Source organism: Clarias gariepinus, chromosome 26, assembly GCF_024256425.1.
Source record: "Clarias gariepinus isolate MV-2021 ecotype Netherlands chromosome 26, CGAR_prim_01v2, whole genome shotgun sequence".
NCBI classification, from domain to species: Eukaryota; Metazoa; Chordata; class Actinopteri; order Siluriformes; family Clariidae; genus Clarias; species Clarias gariepinus.
The window spans coordinates 24,667,501-24,691,700 of record NC_071125.1 but is presented as its reverse complement, the minus strand read 5'-3'; the positions used below and the strand labels follow the sequence as shown (position 1 = coordinate 24,691,700).

Below are 24,200 nucleotides of genomic sequence, written 5' to 3'. Positions count from 1 at the left end.
TCTAAACATATCGACTTTCTACCTGAGGGTGAATTCTAACGCTAAATTATACAGCGTGAGACAACCTGTAGCTCAAATCAGTCACACTTTGTCACTTCTTCAAAGGCCAAGTGGAACATTTTTGTCCATCTGCCATGCTTGTTTGACGCATCACGTAGAAAAGATCGAATGTTTGTGCACCCTTACTTAGAAACGATTTAATTATTTCTTTTATATACCATTAATGCTTTTTATAACTATAATAATATGGACGTATACATGTGTGGAATGATGATGTGAACAAAAACAATTATATTTAAAATTATTCATACCTAGTTTCGTCAGGAGTTCACTTAACAAACCTGAGCTCCTCACCACTTCTGCAATGCGGTTATTTTTACGTTCAACAATTACATTTGACAAACAAATAATAATAACTACTTTTAAAATCTATTTTGGTATAGAAATAATTGTATACATGTATTTATACAATAATATTTCTTACACATTTTTTAGAGTATTAGTGTTAAACCTTTAAAACCTTTAAAAAAACAAAACAAAACCCAAACCCCAACTGGTAGTGTATATTATTAAAATATGAAAATATTAGTATGAAAATTTTAATCTTTATTAATATTTAGAGGTATATAAAAAATATAAATGACTTATTTATAATTCCTATATTCACTTTAAGGAAAAAAAATATTTTTAATATAATAATAAAATATAATTTAAATAAATGTAAATACTATTTTCATTTGAATTAATTTTATGTATTTTTGCTCTTGAACCACAACCAGAAGCTGATTTATTAATACTGACCTGTAAAAGTTTCTAATTACAGAAAAGGCGCCTAAATATAAAAATAACGCTTAATTTTATTTAGAAACAGTTTGTGTTTTTTCAGTGTGACTTAACCACATCAACAACTCGCAGCCAACTGCTGTTTTTATGTCCTAGTTATTTTAAAATAAAACATTCAATCAAATGAAAATGTTTTTACTCCCTAAAGGTTTTTGAAATGGAAAAAAAAAATCTAATATCCATAATTCATTTAAAATTCAGCAAAATGAAATGAATAAGTATTAAATTTGGGTGTGTCAACAATGTAAGCTTCCGAATCTTGAAGGTTGCAATCTGACCAGGCCTGATCAGTCAAGTGAAAAACTACAATTGCATGCAAAAGTTTGTGCCCCCTAATGCTGATGAATAAATGTTTGATTTTATCTACAAATTAAGTAAATCTATTAAATTGTGAAATGATATGGAACAATTCTTTTTTAAAACAAATGACCTTTTTTTTTTTTTTACATATTATGCATTTTGTCCTAAGGGTGTGCAAACTTTTGTACTGTACAAATCTGAAAATATTCCAGGTGAAGAACTTTAAACGACCTGAGTGCCATGAACCTCTATGACAATGTCCTTTTAAATATAAATTTTTCTGCTAGATTTATTCACTTGTGTTTCACTATTCTGAACTATTCACAAACACTCAGTGTTACGTTATTTAGTGTGAAATAAATAAAACATTTAGCGAAGTACAGAAGATTTAAGATCATCCATCATCAGTCCAACAGGAAGAAGAAATAAGATGCTCAGGAATCTGTTTTTTTTTTTTTGACCACTTGTTCAGACTTGTGAATCAAAACACAAAAAAAGCATCTTCATGTTCCCCGTGGTTTCAGAGCATGAGCATGAGGAATGCACGGAACGTGACAGCCAATCACATCGTAGGATTTTCATTAATGCATCAAACTAATCGAAAGAAAAGATATACAAAGTAACAAAGTGCAACAACAACAACAACAAGACAGGACAAGAACACCAACGATAATGCAAACACAGACCCGTCTAGGAGAGTGCAGTGGATTTTCCCCAGAGAAGGTCAGAGGAACATCATGGGCGTCATGGGAAAGTTCAGGCTGAGCGCAGGGAAAGGCCTCGCATGCAAATCCGAGGCGGAAAAGGAACGAAGGAAGCAGTGGAGTGACGCGGAAAAACAATGTCGGGATTTTTGGATGTGCAAGGATTGTGCGTTTGTGTGTGTGTGAGGTCAATTCAGAAGTTCTTCAGATGGACAGCAGAGGTTCTGCTCATCCCTAAGAGGTCTCATCATCGCTCTGTATTCTCTTCTGCTCTCGGGTTCGGTGCCTTTGGATGGCTCTCCAGATACGGCATAACACACCACCTCTGTAACACACACACATACACACACACACACACACACACACACACACACATTCAGAAACACATTCAGAAACACATTCAGAAATTTCAAACGTAAATACGAATTTAACAGACCAGAACTTTTACCACAATTTAAGCAACCCCTGCAGCACCACCTACTGGACAAGTCTAGCTCTTCTAATTCTACTCATCCTAACTTGCCTAATGATCTAATTTTAAACTTTTAATTATTTTTATTATTATTTTATATTTTTATAAAACAATCTCATTATTATTCTTTGGTAGATTGGTTAGAGATTTAATGTAAGACTACATTTAGATACAGAACAAAAAATATACAGTAAATCAAATTGAACATGTTTGGATGGTGAGGTTTTAGAGATGAGATCACATTTTTTGCAATGAGTAAATAATCCAATTTACACACACACACACACACACACACACATGCACACACAGGTCTCGGTGAGAGTGCAGCGGTTAGAACACCGTACCTCAGCCTCATGTACTGAAGGTCATCTTTGGTGACGTCGTTGAGAACATCGCTGAGCGTGTAATCCTCCGATACAAACTAAGACACAGTGTAATATCACACACACACACACACACACACACACACACACAGAGAAAATGTATTAATTATTTATTAGTTAACTATGGTGATTAGGTTATTTAACCCTCTACTGGATGGCTCAGTGGCGTGGTGATTATTATGGGATGTCTCGATGCGTCTCTTCGGGTTTGTGGTATTTTCCCCAGCAATTGTGTTCCCCCGCTGTTTCCCCTCCGATATTATTGATATGATGACACATTGTTTTTTTTTTCTCCGGTTCAACATAAAGAAAACGTATGAGGCGCCGTATACGGCTTAAATCAAACTTCACTCATGCACACACACATGAAACACTGGCATACACACACACACACACACACACACACATGAAACACTGGCATACACACACACACACACACACACACACACACATGAAACACTGGCATACACACACACACACACACACACACACATGTAACACTGGCATACACACACACATACACATGAAACACTGGCATACACACACACACACACAGACACACACACACACACACACACACATGTAACACTGGCATACACACACACATACACATGAAACACTGGCATACACACACACACACACACACACACACATGAAACACTGGCATACACACACACACACACACACACACACACATGAAACACTGGCATACACACACACACACACACACACACACACATGAAACACTGGCATACACACACACACACACACACACACACATGTAACACTGGCATACACACACACATACACATGAAACACTGGCATACACACACACACACACACACACACACACACACATGAAACACTGGCATACACACATTACAGTAGATATGAAATGCGAGATGAAGTTTGATTTAAGCCGTATACGGCGCCTCATAAAAATGGGCCCAAATATCGTCTCTTCTCTTTGGCCTGAGTAACACAGCTGTGATGACGAAGAGTTAAAGACGACTGAGGTTGTAACACGGGATCACTGCGTGCGCAAACTACTCCTTATCCGCCACGCGCCGAGCCCCGGGAAACACTCAGGCCGTATGAGTGGAGGAGAAGAGGACGGGGGGTGAGTGGAGCTGAGGAAGGCAGCAGGAGGACGGAGACGAGGAGAACCACGTTGTAGGATTGTCTGATGGCATGAAACCCCGAGGTTAGAGCGTCTTCTCACCTTGTCGATGGTCTCTGGGTCCGCACCCTGCTGCTTCAGCCACTCCATCAGTTCCTTATCTGCCTCCAGCTCTGCCGCCATGTGGAAGATGGACGGAGAAGGAGTGTCCAGTGAGAGCACACCGTTATCTGGGAGTCAGATGGAGCAAATGAACATAATCTTTATAGACATGAGTTGTTCTTTTACTGATTGCAAAAGTTTGCACCCCTATCTTGATTTATGTGTGACAAAATGCAAAATGTAAGGTTTTATAATACGATAAGCAAGCAATAATTCTTCTTCTTTTAATTCATCTTAAAACTGAACAATTCGGACACTTTTCTTTTAAACCTAATAGCATGAAAAAGGCTTTCTTCTCAGCATTGAAACTTACGTTCGCTGATCAACAGCATGAACACGTCTGGAGAACATTACTGCAGCTGTTTTTTGTTTTTAAATCCTATCCTATCAGAACTCGTTAATAATGCAGTATATTTTCGATTCGAGATGGCGCCGGTGAGGTCGGCTGCCGTCACGACTGCAACGACCCCCTTTTCTTTGTTTTTGTTTTTTTAAGTTAGTTTTCAGCGTTTTAAAACCGGCAAAATCACCACCATTGAGTACATTAGTTATGATAGAGACACTCTTGTTTCTATTGGTGTACAATGTACTCACAATCCAACGTTTTTAACTCCGGATCCGATCTGGCTGAGAGTTCTTCTGGGTTCACCGCATGGACAGGACACGGGACTCGGAGAAGTCAAGGGGAGGCGGCGTGTGTTTAATGGTGAACAGCAGCTGGTGCAACAGCGCGAGCGTTTTTCCTCTCACACGCTCCTGCACACCAAACCTGGAGCTACTGTCCATCATGTGTCGTCCTTTTTATCTACCTCTGGAGTTCACATCGGTCATAATCAGTGCCGTTTATATTCCAACACAAGCGGACACGGACACTGCCTTATGCGAGCTACATGAGGCACTCACACAGCACCGGACCCAACACCGGGATGCAGCGCTTGTTGTGGCGGGGGACTTTAATAGTGCCAACCTCAAATGCGCAGCACCGAACTTTTATCAGCACATCACCTGCCCCACAGGGGTGAAAGGACACTGGACCACTGTTACACTACAGTCAAGGACGGCTACATGGCACAATCTCGGCGCTAATGGCTGCAGACAGTTAGACACTGCCAGCACCGGAAACGCGTTCATCATCACCGAGCACGACGTGAGGAGAGCCTTCAATAGAGTGAACACCAGGAAAGCAGCAGGACCAGACGGCATCTCAGGTCGTATCCTCAGAGCCTGCGCAGACCAGCTAGCACCTGTGTTTACTGAGATATTCAACATCTCTTTATCTCAGTCGGTGATCCCCACATGCTTCAAAGAGTCCATTATTGTTCCTGTCCCAAAGAAACCTCATCCTGCTTCACTCAATGACTATCGCCCTGTAGCCCTCACCACAGTAGTGATGAAGTGCTTTGAACGCCTGGTCAGAGACTTCATCATTTCTTTATTACCAGACACACTAGACCCACTACAGTTCGCATACCGCCCAAACCGTTCTACTGAGGAAGCCAACTCTCATCTCCTCCACACATCACTTACTCACTTGGACACTAGAATGGGGAATTATGTTAAAATGCTCTTCGGCGACTACAGCTCTGCATTAAACACTATAATTCCCTCCACACTCACCACCAAGCTGAAGCACCTGGGACTCACTGGAGCCCCCCAGGGTTGTGTTCTGAGCCCCCCGCTGTACTCTTTGTACACATATGACTGTGTGGCCACTACCAGCTCCTAACTAACACCATCATTAAGTTTGCTGACGACACCGTCGTGGTGGGCCTGATCTCTGATAACAACGAGACGGCCTACCTGAAGGAGATAAGAAATCTGGAGAGCTGGTGCCAGCGGAACAACCTCCTTCTAAACGTCAGTAAGACAAAGGAGCTGATAGTGGACTTCAGCACTAAGCAGGAGAGGAACTACCAGACCCCCGTCATCAATGAGAGCCCAGTGGAGAGAGTGGACAGCTTCAAATACCTCGGTGTTCACATCATGCAGGACCTGTCATGGTCCTGTCACATCAACACCGTGGTGAAAAAGGCCCGGCAGTGTCTCTACTGTACCACCTCAGACGCTTGAGAGACTTCAGACTGCCCTACAGGGTGCTTAAGAACTTTTACTCCTGCACCATAGAGAGCATCCTGACGGGAAACAACTCAACTTGGTTCGGGAACAGCACCATGCAGGACAGACGAGCTCTACAGAGGGTGGTGCGATCAGCAGAGCACATCATCCGCACCGAGATCCCTGACCTGCACCCGATCTTGGACCAAGGCCAGGAAGATGGTGAAGGACCTCAGCCATCCCAACAATGGACTGTTTTCTCTGTTGAGGTCAGGACAGCGATTCTGCTCCCTGAAGGCCAACACAGAGAGACTGAGGAGGAGCTTCTTCCCACAGGCGATACAGTCTCTTAATCAGTACACCACACACCATATGACACACACATATGGTTTTTACACACACACTGGACATTCTGGACATTTGTTTACACTAGTGTCCACGGCACAACTACACTTCCTGGTCATTAGTTAAATCACTCTATCACAAGCCACTTTAAATAAATCACTTTACGCATATTTGCACTGCATAAGTCACTTTAAATATGTGGACTGCACAACCCTGGACATTAGCATTTATATCTAACTTCATTCCACACAAAAATGCCGTAAATCTATATCTACTTTGTACAGCTGTTTTCTTATTGTTCTATATTTCTCCATATATTTTCTATATTGTGTGTTTTTGTTGTACAGTTATTTAATTTTAATTTTAATTTTATATATTTTTTTCTTTCTTAGTTAAATTTACCTTCTGTTTTATTTTTCATATTTATTTCCTATTCATAGTCTTTTATTTTAAGGTCACGAGCAGTTGTCTGAGCATTTCACTGCATATCGTACTGTGTATGACTGTGTATGTGACAAATAACATTTGAATTTGAATTTAACGCACTCATAGCTGCAGGCTGGCTTTTCATTTTGAACAGCTCCAGGTCGTGCGCCCTCTGCTGGAGAGTCTGCCTCAGGACCTGCTGGTACTCTTTCTCCTTCTGCACCAGTTCCTCCAGGAGCCTGCACCATTAGACAGGTCAAGGAACAAGAAAAGTAAACCAAATTACTACCTTGTAGTTTCTTACACACTTTGTACATTTTGTTCTGTATGAACATTAATACGGCTGATAGTAGGAGAGCGACTTCTCAGTGAGAATGACGCGGCCGGAGCGTCTACCTGCTGGTCTCCTGTTTGAGGCGGGTCAGCTGCGCTCCGAGGGGATGCTGAGGTCGCTGGGAATCATGGGAAATGACCGAGCTCAGAGTGCTGACCCCCGAGGTGAGGCCTGCGTCCTCCGGAGCGGCGTTCTCCGCGGCACCGAAGTCGCCGTCCTCCTCCACGTCCACATCGTCGGCGTCTTTCTCGGCTCCTTCGCTCTCGGACGCCGGCCCAAAGTGAGTCTGCAGCTCTGGAGCAGGAATCAGAGCCGAGGTTGTCTTCATCACAGACGGATTTGGAGTTTTATCTCAAACACACACAAACACACAAACATACACAGAGACCCTGAAGTCGCACACTCGTACCTGGGATCAGTATCGTGACCGCGGCCTGGACGGCTCGTCTGATGATGTTGTCCATCGCAAACATCCAGTGGGGTTTGATGTGGTGGTTCCTCAGAACTTTGTTCACCTTTAACACACAAACGCTGAATTTAATAAAGCTTTAATCTTAATCTGTGTCTAATCAGCATGCACTCGGGTTCAGGTGCTAATCAATTAGCCACCAGCTTTAGGCTCGTCCTGGTCCAGACATCCATAGTGAACAGTTTAAACCTTTAACACACCTGCTGCTCTAAACCACAGAACAAACTGATCTGCATTGTGTAAACACCTGGAGCACTCGGACCTCATCCGGCCTGATCTGCCCCACGTGGGGGTTATATACGTTTACAGCTCGCCATCCTGTTTTTAAGTTAAGTTTAAGACTTTAGAGTCTTTGGCCGAGGAAAGAGCTCTGATTGGCTCAGATTTCACACCCAGTAAAGTCGGTAACCAATCAGATATGAGACTGATTTCTTATAACCAATCATAATGCGGTGGGAAACCTAACCTAACCTCAGAGCTAAGCAGTTCTTCTCCTGTTGCTGAAAGGCCCAGCTGAGCTTCACAGCGAGTAGAACCATTTAGCATTTGACATAAACAGGTATATTATGTTTAAACACTAAGAGTATGTAAACACTAAGTCTTATCTTCAATTGGAAGACTTTTTCTTACAAAGCCCCAAAGTTATGGAATAGTCTCCAAATAGTGTTCGGGACTCAGACACAGTCTCAGTGTTTAAGTCCAGGCTAAAAACCTATTTATTTAGCCAAACATTTTTATAAATAGATTTGCCATAGGTAAAGGAGCAGATCTGGGGGACTCATGGACGTAGAGTATTATGGTGAACTGGTATGTTTGGATGCTGTCTTCCTCACTCTCATTGATCACTCAGGTTTGCTGACGGTGAGGGGATTGTTTGCTTTACATGTCAGGAAGCCCTCATGTTTGTGTTTCCTTCTGGCTCTCCCTTTTAGTTATGATGTCATAGTTAGTCCTGCCGGAGTCTCTGCTTGCACTCTGCACTAAATATACATTTACATTATACATTGTGTGACTGCGACCAGACCTAACTGTTATCTCTCCTCTTCTGCTCTCCACTCTTCTGTTCTCTCTCTCCTTCCCTATCTCTCCCCCTTTCACTCTTTCTCTCTCTCTCTGTCGAGCTACACATGTCGTTCCTGAGCTGCCAGTGATCCAGACTCCCTCTGCCCTCCGGACCTGTCTGACCCATCCTGGTGCCCCGCTTCTGGCTGAAGATCTCGTCACATGGATGCCCCGTGTGTCTCTCTGGAATGCGTCTGGTGTCTGGGAATGATTCTCTCTACCTAGAAAATGGTTCTGGCCTCGACTGGTGTTGGCAGCTGTTTCTCTGGGGACTTGACAGTTCGATAGTTCATGACTGGAACTTCTTACAAGTCTACCTGGGTCTTCAATAACTACCTGGACTCCATATTAACATCAATTAACATCAGCTATTATAGCTGAACTGCCTCCCACCCTACACACTGTATAAATGCAGATCATTTACTGCTTTCTGTTTCACCCAGATGAGGATGGGTTCCCTGTTAAGTCTGGTTCCTCTCAAGGTTTCGTCCTATTACCATCTCAGGGAGTTTTTCCTTGCCACTGTCGCCCTCGGCTTGCTCACCAGGGACAAACTGACCATTTTGATTCATACAAATTCACATTTCATACAAACTTAAATAATTCTTTTGATTGTGTAAAGCTGCTTTGGGACAATGACAATTGTTAAAAGTGCTACACAAATAAAAGAAAATTGAAAAACTAAAATAAATTGAACTATCAGATCAGCGCCCGTGTAAACAGTTAATCTGGAATCTCTAATCAGACTGAAGAACTGATGTCAATGTAAACGCAGCCAGACTAAAACAACAGAACACAACATTGTGGATCTGGACACAGGAAGGGGTGGAGCCACCAGGGGGCGCCGAGGCTCCTGTATTGCTGACATGGAGCACAAATATCAGCTGATCAGGAGTTAAAGAAGAGCAAAAAATATTTTTAGTGGCTGTTGAAGCAGAGACCCAGTGATGTATTAGAGCAGATTTTTCAATAAATTAAATCTTAATTAAATAATATAACTAAGAAGAACAAAACTGAAGTTTTTTTGGATAATTTTTACAATGTTTTTGCCATTAATGTTATTAAATACATATTCAGTAAAATGTTTTGATTTGTTACAAGGAATTAATAAGGATATAGGTAATTTTAAAGCCTAATGCAACTTTACTTGATAATTCAAAAAGTTCTTCAAATAGAACAAATGTAGATGTCCAGTCCTCCAAATTTGCTATTTAAAGTTTTTTTTTTTTTTTAAAGGAGAACATGCCTATGGTCCAACTGTATCATTAATTAACATTTTAAATAAATTCTTTGTCAATCTTCATTGTTAGCGTTCAGGGAAGTGAGAGATATCCATACATCCCAACACACATCATGTCTAACACTGACCGAGTCCTGGAAGCCAAACAGAACCAGCTGGATCTGGTTGATGGAGGTGCTGTCAAAGTCCAGGTCCAGTTTGAGCTTGGAGATGGTGGAGGCCATGACGCGGCGCTCTGGAGAACGGATGAAGTCACGCAGGATACAGATGATCTGCTTGATGTGATCTACAGACAGCTTCAGCTCCTCCGTGCTGCCCTGTGACACACACACACACACACACACACACACACACACACACACACACACACACACACACTTATATGATTCAGGTGTTCCTTTTATTCCAGAACACATGTTCTCTGCAAAACCCTTAAACATCAGCAGCAGTCACACCTGCATGTGGTTCTCCAGCAGGTTGGACGTGACCTTGTCCTGGTCCTCGTTCAGAACTTTGTAGAGGATCGCTCGTCTCTCGCTGTCTTTCTTCAGCAGGAAGAGTCCCGAGTCGCTGTTCTCAGACGAGGCCGGGGAGCTTCGGTCCTCTGACGTGGGGCTTTCATCAGGAACGCTGAGGGAGAACACACATTTCATTGGCTGGTTTAAAGGGCACTCTGGGTTCTGGATATACTGTAGATACTGTATACAGTATGTGTAAGGAGACGGTGTGTGCACTACAGACACTCCATCTCCAACATCACACCCTCTGCTAAAAGTAAGTGCACCCCCTCAATAGGTAGGTTTTATGTACATGTATAATTCCTATTGTTCATGTTGCTTGCAGTGTAAAAGTAACAGTAATTTATTCCTCATGTCACAGACTCACAACTTCAGCTCAAACACCACATGCTGCACTAGAGACTTCACTTATTTCTTCAAATACTCATAAACCCATTAGTTTCCCTTAGAGTGTATGAAAGCTATTGATGTTAGCTAACACTTTTTATCCTCATCGGTTTCCAGGCAACGCAAACACGCGGGACTGGAGCTTCTATTTACTCGTGAGTTTGTCTTCTGAGCCTTTAAGACTTTCTTCTGCATTATCAGTTTCTGCGTTTGTCCTTTTAGAAGCATTCCTGAGCAGCCATGTGGGGTGTGTAGACATGTGCAGAAGTGTATCTGCTGTGTGGAGCTGTGTATTCCCCTGTATGTGGTGTGTAGAGGTGTGTATGTGGTGTGTAATTGTGTAAGCCTGTGTATTTTCCTTGTGTTTTTGGTGTAAGTGTGTGTATCTGGTGTGTGGGTGTGTGTAGTTGTGTGTAGAGTTAGATGTGTGTGAAGGTGTGCAGATGAGTGTATTTATTGTGTAAAGGTGTGTGTTGCTGCATAGATGTGTGTATTGTGTGTAAGTGTGTATTTGGTGTGCAGATGTGTTTGAATGTGAGTGTTTGGTGTGTATTGTGTGTAGATGTGTGTAGAAAAGTGTTTTGTGTGTGTTGTTTGTAGAGGTGTGTATTGTGTGTTTTTTGTGTGTATTGTGTGTTTAGAGAAGTGTAATGTGTTTTTTGTGTTTATTGTATTGTATGTGTATAGGTTTGTATTGTGTGTTTTTTGTGTGTTTAGAGATGTGTATTTTGTGTGCATTGTGTGTATTGTGTGTACATTGTATGTGTAAAGGTGTGCATTATGTATAGATCTGTGTATTGTGTGGAGATGTGTGTATTGTGTGTGTAGATCTGTATATTGTGTGTATATGTGTAGAGGTGTGTAGTGTGTTTGTATGGTGGGTGTAGTGGTGTATATTGTGTGTACAGGTGTGTATTGTGTGTATTATCTGTGTATTATGTGTGAAGAGGTGTGTGTTGTGTGTATTATCTGTGTATTGTGTGTAGAGGTGTGTGTTGTGTGTATTATCTGTGTATTGTGTGTAGAGGTGTGTGTTGTGTGTATTATCTGTGTATTGTGTGTAGAGGTGTGTGTTGTGTGTATTATCTGTGTATTGTGTGTAGAGGTGTGTGTTGTGTGTATTATCTGTGTATTGTGTGTACAGGTATGTATTGTGTGTAGAGGTGTGTGTTGTGTGTTTTTGTGTCTATTGTGTGTTTTTTATGTGTATTGTGTGTGGAGGTGTGTGTTGTGTGTGTATTGTGTGCCCAGGTATGTATTGTGTGTGTACTCTGTGTGCGTGTGTGTGTGCGTGCTTGTGTGTGTCTGCGTGTATGTGTGTGTGTGTGTAGGTGTGTGTGCGTGTGTGTGAGTGTGTGTAGGTGTGTGTGTAGGTGTGTGTGTGTGTGTGTGTGTGTGTAGGTGTGTGTGTTTGTGCGCGTATGTGTGCGTTTGTGAAGGTGTGTGTGCGTGTATGTGTGTGTGTGTAGGTGTGTGTGTAGGTGTGTGTGCGTGTGTGTGTGTGTGTAGGTGTGTTTGTGTGTGTGAGTGTGTGTAGGTGTGTGTGTGTGCGTGTGTGTGCGTGTGTGTGTGTGTGTGTGTAGGTGTGTGTGTGTGCGTGTGTGTGTGTGTAGGTGTGTGAGTGTGTGTAGGTGTGTGTGTGTGCGTGTGTGTGCGTGTGTGTGTGTGTGTGTGTAGGTGTGTGTGTGTGTGTGTAGGTGTGTGTGTAGGTGTGTGTGTGTGCGTGTGTGTGCGTGTGTGTGTGTGTGTGTGTAGGTGTGTGTGTGTGTGTGTGTGTGCGTGCTTGTGTGTGTCTGCGTGTATGTGTGTGTGTGTGTGTTTGTGCGCGTATGTGTGCGTTTGTGAAGGTGTGTGTGCGTGTATGTGTGTGTGTAGGTGTGTGTGTAGGTGTGTGCGTGTGTGTGTGTGCGTGCTTGTGTGTGTCTGCGTGTATGTGTGTGTGTGTGTGTTTGTGCGCGTATGTGTGCGTTTGTGAAGGTGTGTGTGCGTGTATGTGTGTGTGTGTAGGTGTGTGTGTAGGTGTGTGCGCGTGTGTGTGTAGGTGTGTTTGTGTGTGTGAGTGTGTGTAGGTGTGTGTGTAGGTGTGTGTGTGTGCGTGTGTGTGTGTGTGTGTGTGTGTAGGTGTGTGTGTGTGTGTGTGTGCGCGCGGCACATGCACACGTCTGTACACATGAGCTCACCAGTTCCGTGACGTTTGCAGGTTTACTGAATGAGTGCATTAACGAGCTGATGTGATGATGAGAAATGAGAAAATGATGCTGATCATCAGATGATGACAAAACAAAGCAGAAGGGGAAGAGTAGTGTGTGTGTGTGTGTGTGTGTGTGTGTGTGTGTGTGTAATGACGGATGTGAGCTGCTGGTTAAAAAGTCATCAGGTGAGTTTTATGAGGAGCTGCAGAAGCCTGTTATAAAAAAAACTCATTATCACATTAGTGCCGGCTAACAGCACATGTCCACACACACACACACACACACACAGAATTGCACCTGTCCAGACACCAGCGCACACCTGTCCTCTCATTCTCCAGTAATGATCAAACAGTGTAACCATGGTGATGAAGAGGGGGCGGGGCCGAGCATTGATCAGGATTTACAGCATCACTCAACACTTCTGCTTCATCAGGCTTTAGACACATCACTCTCTCTCTCTCTCTCTCTCTCACACACACACACACACACACACACACACACACACACACACACACACACACACCAGGACACACTGCTGTCACCTTAGAGACCGACCACTTGATGACCCACATGCCTTAAACTCTACGGTGTGTGTTGGATTCATAGTTATGTCCCTTTTACACTCATGTCCAGTTCACTGTGTGTGTGTGTGTGTGTGTGTGTGTGTGTGTGTGTGTGTGTGCATCCATGTGTGCGAGTCATAAAATATCTTGAAAATGGAAAAAGCATTAAAGACAGTAGGTGCACCCTGTTCCGGGTCAGATTCCTCCCTCAACACCTTCTCGCTGATCACGTGTCAGGGCTGACCTGAGGAAGCTGGAGGTGACGGGTTTGATGAGGTTCTCCGAGCCTGAGCGTTGGTTCTTTTTGAAGAAGACGTCGTGTTTGGAGTCGCAGTCCGGAGACACAGAGCCCGGCTCACTGCTGCTGCTCCCGGTGCAGGCTTCGGCCTGCAACTGGACGGGCATCGACACACTGCGGATATAATCTGACACACACACACACGGGACAGATAACGCTAAAATGATTTAGTGTAAATGCAATTTAAAGCTAAATAGTATGACAAACGGGTGGAATCATTTACACACACACACACACACACACACACAGAGGAAATTAAAGTAAAGAACAGAGAGCAAAAGAAAGGAAACCTGTTTACATGAAAATTCATTTCTGATAAAGTGTCTGTGTTGCTGTCAAACTATAACATTACAGATTTATTTGGTGATGAAGTCTGTAGTTAATTAAGACTAAATTAAGTAAGAGTGATTCCAAAGGCTTCTGAGTGACAGCGGGGGCCATTAAAATACTCTGGTAATGGTAAAGGTTTGTCTTTGGGGGCTCACAGTGTATTAGACTGGACTCTCTAGCGCCACATCTGGTTAAAGGGCTTTGTGTTTAATGAAGCTGTAGAGTTTTCAAAATGGGAAGGGTTAGTTTTTGTGTTTTGAGTAACAAAGAAAATGACGATGGAGTTTTGTTGTTTTGTTTTCGGTTTTGTTATTTTGTTTTCCATTTTGTTAATTTGTATTGCACTTCTCGGCCAGTCAGATATTAGTTATTTAGTTTTCCATTTTGAAAACAAAGATATACAGGCGGTACTGTAGTAGCGGTAGATACGTGTGTGTATGAATGTGCAAACATTATTGTGGTTTCAAATATGACGTTCTTACGGTGGCCCTGAAGTCAGTTTTGTTAATTTTTTTGCACTTCACGGCCATCATAGTTTAAAGTGAAGCAGAACACACAAGAAACAAAGATAAAGAAACAAGTTCCTACTTCCTGTATATCTTGAGTGACAGATGTCTCGTCCAATCAGCGGTAAGCATTTCATTCGCTAACTATACCTACCTTTTCCGGTTTGTATCGGACCGGCCGAGAAGTGCAATACAAATTAACAAAATGTAAAACAAATCCACAAATTCAAAACCAAATTAACGAATCCGAAAACAAAATAACAAAATAACAAAAACAAAACGACAAAACCCCCCCCTCCAAAAAAATTGTTTGGGGTTTTGTTATTTGGTTTTTAATTTGTTTTCCGTTTGTTAATTTGGTTTTGAATTTGTTTTTTTGTTTTGGGTTTTGTTAGTTTGTTTTTTTAGTTTTGTTAATTTGTTTTGTAAAAGTGTGTGTGTTTGGCTCGCCCAAGCCAGTGACTAACAGAAGCAGACTCACATCCTTTGTCTTTTCCCAGTCACTGAAGGCTGATTTCTGCTTCTGCATCAACTCTACACAGAGGCTGCACATACGGCGGTGTGAGCGGTTACAGCTGTCCGCCGGTGTGTCTGTGTCGCCCTGCAATTACACCGCAAAACCACTAGGTGGTGGTGGGGTTTCTACGTCACTGTTTCTTTGCTACTTTCTGTGTGTCTTTGTACCGTGCAGAAGACGAGTCGTACACATGTAGATATTCGCAGACGTCTTTGATTACACTTACATTTACATTTGAGCCTTTAGCAGACGTTCTTATCCAGAGCGACTCGACAAAAAGTGCTTTAAAGTTTCCGTCACTGCATGAATCAAAATAATAAGACTGTCCCTGGTGAACAAGCCGAGGGCGACAGTGGCAAGGAAAAACTCCCTGAGATGGCAATAGGAAGAAACCTGGAGAGGAACCAGACTCAACAGGGAACCCATCCTCATCTGGGTGATAACAGTAGCAGGGATTGATCTGCACTCATACTGGTCATACTGTGTGAGACTGGAAGTTCAGTATAACAGGGGACAATTAGTCTGTCATTGATTAGTTGCAGGTTCAATTCAAAAATGAAAGCGTAGAGGAAAAAGTCCTAAATACACAGAAGACGAAGCTGGAAATGTGATGCTAGACCAACAGTGGACCAATCACAGTTCTGGTGTTCTTGGTCACAGTTACGTTTCTGGGCAGCTGCATGTCGAGGTAGGGCGTAGGGTACACGGCTACAGCATAGACATGAGGCAGAAGAACAAATCAGCCTTAAGTGTGGGTTTGCTTCAAGCTTTGGTTGTTCACGGGTGTCCTGTATTGCCATAGCAACAGATCAAAAATTTATGGCTAAACTGTAAAAACAAACCCCTTCATGGTTTTTGGCACACGTTAATTAGAATTCGCACATCGTGATAAGTTGTTGGTAGCCGAATGGCAAGATCATGGCTGACTGGTGTGAGTCAGAGTTACCTGTAGCATCAGCTAAGGCTTTACATGGCCTGTAGGAGTGTCCTAGCTTTATTGTATGTTCCGTCAGCCAATATAATCAAGAAGCTACAGACCCCCATGAAGCACATATGGGTCACTGTAGTAACTATGGGTTCCTACAGGGGGCGACATTGCGCTAGCACCTACTGCGTACTTCCATTAGCTAGGCGACAGCTACAGAATGTTATGAATGTTGTCATGTGATGGCAAAGCACCAGGAAATGAGTCTCCTCTCTTACACACACACACACACACACACACACACACACACACACACACACGTTTCAAAGGAAAGCAACAAAACTAAGAAACGCACACCCAGATTTCCAGCAGTGTTAAAAGGAAGCATGTTGAATTTGAATACAGATATAATCAGAAGCAGAGACTCGTGTGTGAGAGACGAACCTTGCCAGACTGTTACAGAACGCAGACGAGTCAGACGCAGACGTCCATCAGCGCCAAAGACACAAAGAGACATGCAGTTAGTAAAATTTCACCTTAGTTATACATGCAGTTCCATCATTTACACAGCTCTGTGTGTGTGTGTGTGTGTGTGTGTGTGTGTGTGTGTGTGTGTGTGAACAGTGAGTCAGATTAATAAGCGGAATGTAATGACCGGGTTGATTTTACAGTAAGGCTTATTTCAGTAAGATTTTACAGTAAGGCAGGATTTCTGTTTGCCTCCAGCTGTTTCCTGCGATGTGAGATATGTGAACATGTGTGTGTGTGTGTGTGTGTGTGTGTGTGTGTGTGTGTGTGTGTGTGTGTGTGTGTGCATTAGAGAGGGTGGATTGCTACAGCGTCATGGTTTCACTCTTAGTCAGTGTTTGATTTGGCATGTTTTCCAAAGTTCCTCAAACACCCTAATAACCCTTGGCCATGCAGCTGCCACCTCCTGACAGATCTCAGGACCAGAGAGCGGGGAGCAATTACTAATGAAGGGAATAAAAAAATCATGGTTTCTTCAAAGCAAGATTGTTCGAGTCGGTTTAGACTGGCCTTTTAAAGCAACCCAGGCTTGTGTGTGTGTGTGTGTGTGTGTCTCAGATAGTGCAGAGACTCTGGAACGTTCCACCGCTGGTGTTTTCCTGGTGTTTGCCCTGACACGGAATAATTCTGTGCTCATTGCTCGAGATCTAAAACCTGTCTCCCTCTCTCCTTCTCTGTCTCACCTCTGTCTCACATCTGTCTACCTCCGTCTCCCTCCATCTCACATCGGTCTCACCTCCATCTCTTCGTTCACGTACCTGAGGGTTTGAAGGCGATCTTGTTCTTCTTGCCCTTGATGTTGTGACGTAAGAACTGGTCCTTGAGCAGATCGCCAGCCGTCGCTCTCTTGCTGGGATCGGGCTCGAAGCAGCGCAGGATGAAGGACTTGGCCTCGGGAGAAAGAGACTCGGGAATCTCGGGATGGATTTTAAACATTCCGACCTGGAAGAGAAAATGGACTGAGATACTGAGACGACGTCATGAGAGGGACCGCCTGATTAGTTCTATATATATATATACTTAGCATAAAAAGAAACGTCCCTTTTTCAGGACTGTGTATTTCAACAATAATGTTGTAAAAATCCAAATAACTTTACAGATCTTCATTGTAAAGGTTTTAAACAATGTTTTCCATGCATGTTCAATTAACCATAATCAATTAATTAACATGCACCTGTGGAATGGTCGTTAAGACCTTAACAGCTTACAGAAAGTAGGCATTTACTACCAAACAGAGTTTTATCAGTAATCTCCCAGAGTTCCCAACCTTGATTAGATCACCGTCTGACCCCACAGAACTCGATCAGGCGACTGAATATTTAGAGTCGACATTTCGCTATACCCTAGATAATGTAGCTCCAGTCAAAAGAAAAATTATTAGAGATAAAAAACTTGCTCCCTGGTATAACGATCACACGCGCACTTTAAAACAGACCGCTCGGAAATTAGAACGTAAATGGCGTCAAACTAAATTACTAGTATTTCAAATAGCATGGAAGGAGAGCATCCTGAACTATAGAAAAGCTCTTAGTGTAGCTAGATCAACATATCTCTCGACTCTTATAGAAAATAACAAAAATAATCCTAGATTCTTATTTAATGCTGTAGCCAAATTAACCAGAAATAAGACCACTGCAGAAATCTCCACAACAACATCATGCAATAGTGAGGACTTCATGAACTTTTTTAATAATAAAATTGTAAATATTAGGCATAAAATTGAGGTTTTAAAACCGAACAATGTAATTGATGCAGATGTTAATCTAGCCATGTCAGACCAGAACCTAGAATACTTTACTCCCCTTGAAGAGAATGAACTAATTTCACTCATCTCTTCTTCAAATTCATCAACCTGTATATTAGATCCTGTACCGACACATTTTCTTAAACAGATAGTACCAGCAATAATAGAACCCCTGTTGAGAATAATTCATTCTTCACTCAGCATTGGATATGTTCCAAAATCTTTTAAATTAGCAGTTATCAAACCAATAATTAAGAAACCTGACCTCGACCCCTGTCAGCTGTCCAGTTACAGACCAATATCAAACCTCCCCTTTATCTCTAAGATCCTGGAAAAGATAGTAGCGGAGCAGCTATGCTCATATATACATAGAAATGGCATACATGAACTGTATCAGTCAGGATTTAGGCCTCATCACAGTACAGAGACAGCGCTCGTTAAAGTAGTAAATGACATTCTATTGGCCTCTGATCAGGGTTGTGTAACTATGCTTGTATTACTTGACCTCAGTGCAGCTTTTGACACTGTTGATCACGCTATTCTTCTTCACAGATTAGAAAATGTAGTGGGAATTAAGGGTACAGCCCTCTCCTGGCTCAGATCCTATCTGACCCATCGTTATCAGTATGTAGACTTAAATGGTGATTATTCTGCATGTTCTCTAGTGGAGTTTGGTGTTCCGCAGGGTTCAGTTTTAGGTCCACTGCTTTTTTCCCTTTACATGCTTCCTCTGGGCAACATAATCCGTAAGCATGGTATTAGTTTTCATTGTTATGCTGACGATACACAGTTATATGTCTCAGCAAAACCTGATGAGAAAAAACAGCTTACTAAAATTGAGCAATGTGTGCAGGACATAAGAAATTGGATGCTAATTAACTTCCTTCTGCTAAATCCGGATAAGACAGAAGTTCTAGTCATAGGACCGCATACAGCTAGGAGTAAAATTTTAGATCACTCTGTAACTTTAGATGGCCTTTCTGTTCCATCAAATGCAACAGTGAAAGACCTTGGTGTGATTATTGATTCCAGCCTTTCATTTGAAGCACATGTAGATAATATTACCAGGAGAGCATTCTTTCACCTCAGAAATATTGCCAGAATAAGAAATTTATTGTCGCTAAACGACGCAGAAAAACTAGTTCATGCTTTTATCACCTCTAAGTTGGACTATTGTAATGCCTTACTGTCTGGTTGTTCAGCTAGATGCATAAATAAGCTTCAGCTAGTCCAGAATGCAGCAGCGAGAGTCCTCACCAGAACCAAAAGATATGAGCACATCACCCCTATCTTATCTTCACTCCATTGGCTCCCTGTGAAATTTCGCATTGATTTTAAAATACTACTCTTGACATATAAAGCATTAAATGGTCTCGCGCCGCAGTACCTGAGCGAACTGCTAGTGTCTTACGATCCGCCACGCCTACTTCGATCAAAGGATGCAGGCTGCTTGTCAGTACCGCGTATTATTAAAACTACAGCTGGGGGCGGAGCTTTTTCTTACAAAGCCCCAAAGTTATGGAATAGTCTTCCAAATAGTGTTCGGGACTCAGACACAGTCTCAGTGTTTAAGTCCAGGCTAAAAACCTATTTATTTAGCCAAGCATTTTTATAAATAGTTTAGCCTTAGGTAAAGGAGCAGATCTGGGGGACTCATGGACGTAGAGTATTATGGTGAACTGGTATGTTTGGATGCTGTCTTCCTCACTCTCATTGATCACTCAGGTTTGCTGACGGTGAGGTGATTGGTTGCTTTACATCTCAGTTCCCCCTCATGTTTGTGTTTCCTTCTGGCTCTCCCTTTTAGTTATGATGTCATAGTTAGTCCTGCCGGAGTCTCTGCTTGCACTCTACAGTTAATATACATTCACATTATACATTGTGTGACTGTGACCATACCTAACTGCCATCTCTCCTCTTCTTCTCTTTCCCCCCCTCTTTCTTTTTCCTCTCTCCTCCTGTCTCCCCCTTTCACTCTTTCTCTCTCTCTGTCGAGCTACACATGTCGTTCCTGAGCTGCCAGTGATCCAGACTCCCTCTGCCCTCCGGACCTGTCTGACCCATCCTGGTGCCCCGCTTCTGGCTGAAGATCTCGTCACATGGATGCCCCGTGTGTCTCTCTGGGATGCGTCTGGTGTCTGGGAATGATTCTCTCTACCTAGAAAATGGTTCTGGCCTTGACTGGTGTCGGCAACTGTTTCTCTGGGGACTTGACAGTTCGATAGTTCATGACTGAAACTTCTTACAAGTCTACCTGGGTCTTCAATAACTACCTGGACTCCATATTAACATCAATTAACATCAGCTATTATAGCTGAACTGCATCCCACCCTACACACTGTATAAATGCAGATCATTTACTGCTTTCTGTTTCACCCAAATGAGGATGGGTTCCCTGTTGAGTCTGGTTCCTCTCAAGGTTTCTTCCTCTTACCATCTCAGGGAGTTTTTCCTTGCCACTGTCGCCCTCGGCTTGTTCACCAGGGACAAACTGACCATTTTGATTCATACAAATTCACATTTCATACAAACTTAAATAATTCTTTTGACTATGTAAAGCTGCTTTGCGGCAATGAAAATTGCTAAAAGCGCTATACACATAAAATTGAATTGAATTGAATTGAATTTAAGGTCACAGTTCTAAAAACACAGGACACTAAAGAGACTTGTCTACCGACTGTGAAAAACACCCAAAGAAAGATGCTCAGGGTCCCTGCTCATCTGCGTGAACGTGCATTAGGCATGCTGCAGGGAGGCATGAGGACCGCTGATGTGGCTAGGGCGATAAATCGCCATGTCCGCACCGTGAGACGCCTAAGACGGCGCTACAGGGAGACGGGAAGGACGGCTAATCATCCTCGCGGTGGAAGACCACGTGTAACGACACCCGCACGGGATGGGTACATCCGAATATCACACCTGCGTGACAGGTACAGGATGGCCAGAACAACTGCCCGAGTCACACCAGAAACACACAATCCCTCCATCAGTGCTCAGACTGTCCGCAATAGGCAGTCCATGAGGAGGAGATGCACTGCAGTACTTCAAGCAGCTGGTGGCCACCAGATACTGACTGGTACTTTTGATTTTGAGCCTCCCTTCATTTAGGGACACACTGGGAAACATTTTTAGTTTATGTCTTATGGTGTTGACTCTTTTAGTGTTCATACAAATATTTACACATTAAGTTTACTGAAAGTAAAAACAGTTGAAAGTCAGAGGACGTTTCTTTTTTTGCTGAGTATATATATATATATATAAAACTGTAACATGTAAGGTATAAAAATGATCTAAACTGAAATATTTGGTTTTAAAGTTTTTGTGATCATTGGTTTAAAAAAGGGGTGGAGTCTAATTGATTTGATTTTACAATAGTTAATCAAAACAGCTTCCCTTATCTGCATAAAAATGACAATATTTTTGTAACATATAATTAAACATTTTTACAATTTATTGTTATGTATTTAAGTTGATATTTCCGTGGTAAACACGATGGATGCTGTTTGAATTGCTAAAGTAAGCCTCGTCTATAATAGTGATGAATTTAATTAATTTAATAATTTTAATTTCACAATTTAATAAAATTATGAATGATATGTGTGTGTCACTGGTCTTGCAATTCTTCTCTTTATTTTTTCAAATAACTAGTGACCTGTGTTAATGTTAATAGGGAACCTTGAAAACACTGAAATCTAAAGTGTAAAAAGTGAACATGGAGTTTTGAGCAGAGTGTCGAAAAAGGAAAAAAATATTAAACGAAACAAAAACCCTATATTGACAGAAGGATGGGTGCCATTATTTTTGCATACAACTGATAGAATAATGTTAAAAAGATCTTTCAACTTTTAATAATAATAATTTAATAAGATTTATTTATTCTATAACTTTTCTATATTATTTGTTCCATTTAATGATTTTTTATTTATTTATTTTTTTATATGTTTAGATGTTTGTGTTCAGCTGTTTATTATTCAGTCATGTGATGAAGGGGCTTGTGTGTGGCTTTAACTACAGTTAAGCCTGAAGTTATTTCCTGAACTTTGTATTTACTTTACATAAAAATAAAATAAAATAAAATTGAACAACATAAAATAAAATATAAGGAAATATAATCAATTTAAATGTTAATTTAAACGAGCAGTGGAGTGTGTGCCATAATTTTAAGAACAAAATAAAATTTTGTGCTTAAAAAAACAGGCAGATAAAATATGCCCCCCCCCCCAAAAGACTTAATAACTTATACATAGATGGAAAGAAATGGAGCCCAGGTGCTGCAGGGCCGAGGCGTTCACCTTAAACATGGCCGCCTGCGGCTCACCCAGCTCGTGGAACGGGGGCTTCCCGGTGGCCATCTCGATAATGGTGCAGCCGAGAGACCAGATATCAGCAGGCGCTCCGTAACCCCGAGGACCTTTATCGATAATCTCAGGAGCCATGTACTGTAGAGTCCCTAAAAACAACAAGCACATTGTTAACACACACATAAACACACACACACACACTCAGTGAATCCAGTTCAGACCGGAGTGAGGAAGCAGGAGGGCAGGAGGGAGGAGAGGAATAAAGTGCACCTGCTCTGCACTCCATCATTCAGTAATTAAACACAAACACGCTCCCGTCTGTCAGAGTAATTACTCCTGCAGCTCTCCAGTTACAGAACACCAGAAGAGCTTCTCACAGACGCCTTATCACTTCGTCTCCACACACTTCCTTCCAGCAGGCTAGACGACTGCACGCTCAAACAATCCAAAATGTTTGAAAGGAAAATGAAATAAATAAAGTAAAAGCATCGAAAACAGCCTCAATAACTGTACTGTACTGTTACTGATAATAATCTAATTATTAAAAAAAGGAACAGATACATTAAAAATACAAACATCAGAGCGCCCTGATTGGTCAGAAGGTGTTGATTAATTCTCTATCACAGAAGCTCTAACAGTTCTGCAGGTTTATATTAAATGCGCTGGCTCTGATTGGTTATGGTTATGTGTTAGGGGTTTAGTGTGAGAGTTTTTGTTTTGTCAAGATTAAGAGAAAGAATAAAAAGAGTCTGGAGAGTTTTCATAGCTGCTGTAATGTAAGTGAGAACTTGTTTCAGTGACGGTCCTTATGATAAATTTAACTCTTAATAGAAAAAAAAATGACTGGAAATCCATCATCAAGCAGAAAGAAGCTGATGGATGTGTGTGTGTGTGTGTGTGTGTGTTACTCCAGACTCACCAGTAAAGGTCTCAGTGCAGGGGTTCACCCCAGCCAGACGCTTCGAGGTGCCGAAGTCAGAGATCTTTAAAACGCCGCTGTAGGTGTTCACCAGGACATTATCTCCCTGTGGAGGAAACATCAAGCAAAACCTCATCAGTAAAACGGCGTAACAGCATTTAAAGGTGGAACACTGGAATATTTCTCTGCTTATTATAGTGCTCTCGTGGATAATTAGCCCAGGTTGAACTTTGACCCTGCCATATAATTACCTTAATATCCCGATGGACGATCTGGTTTTCGTGCAGGTATCTCAGACCTTCAAGGATCTGGCGCGTGTAGAAAATGATGGTGGCTTCTTTTAGAGGACCCCACTTTGACCTGAGCAGCGCTGACAAACTGCCTGTGTGTGTGTGAAGAGACAAGTACTCACAAATATATCACTATAGGACCAAAATAAAAATAAATGCATGCTCAATTAATATGCATGAGAATGCAAATTTACAAACGCCTTAACTGGTAGCTGTTTCAAACTGACTTATTTAAAGAAAAATGCAAAGCAGTGTTACCATGACAAC

At 42.0% G+C, this 24,200-nt stretch overlaps 1 protein-coding gene across 1 annotated transcript in view; it reads right to left on the bottom strand.

Annotated features, from left to right (window-relative positions):
* Positions 1 to 736: 736 nt before the first annotated feature.
* Positions 737 to 24,200, bottom strand: part of map3k15 (mitogen-activated protein kinase kinase kinase 15) — a 46,755-nt gene continuing 23,291 nt past the window's right edge. The window contains exons 19-31 of the mRNA XM_053487533.1: positions 23,895 to 24,025; positions 23,644 to 23,749; positions 22,716 to 22,873; positions 17,438 to 17,621; positions 13,820 to 14,000; positions 10,371 to 10,545; positions 10,044 to 10,232; positions 7,554 to 7,659; positions 7,207 to 7,438; positions 6,931 to 7,049; positions 3,925 to 4,052; positions 2,664 to 2,740; positions 737 to 2,172 (exon numbers count right to left, since the gene is read on the bottom strand). Of these exons, the coding sequence (XP_053343508.1) occupies positions 2,082 to 2,172; positions 2,664 to 2,740; positions 3,925 to 4,052; positions 6,931 to 7,049; positions 7,207 to 7,438; positions 7,554 to 7,659; positions 10,044 to 10,232; positions 10,371 to 10,545; positions 13,820 to 14,000; positions 17,438 to 17,621; positions 22,716 to 22,873; positions 23,644 to 23,749; positions 23,895 to 24,025 (1,877 nt within the window). The 3' untranslated portion in view covers positions 737 to 2,081. The remainder of the gene's footprint in view (positions 2,173 to 2,663; positions 2,741 to 3,924; positions 4,053 to 6,930; positions 7,050 to 7,206; positions 7,439 to 7,553; positions 7,660 to 10,043; positions 10,233 to 10,370; positions 10,546 to 13,819; positions 14,001 to 17,437; positions 17,622 to 22,715; positions 22,874 to 23,643; positions 23,750 to 23,894; positions 24,026 to 24,200) is intronic.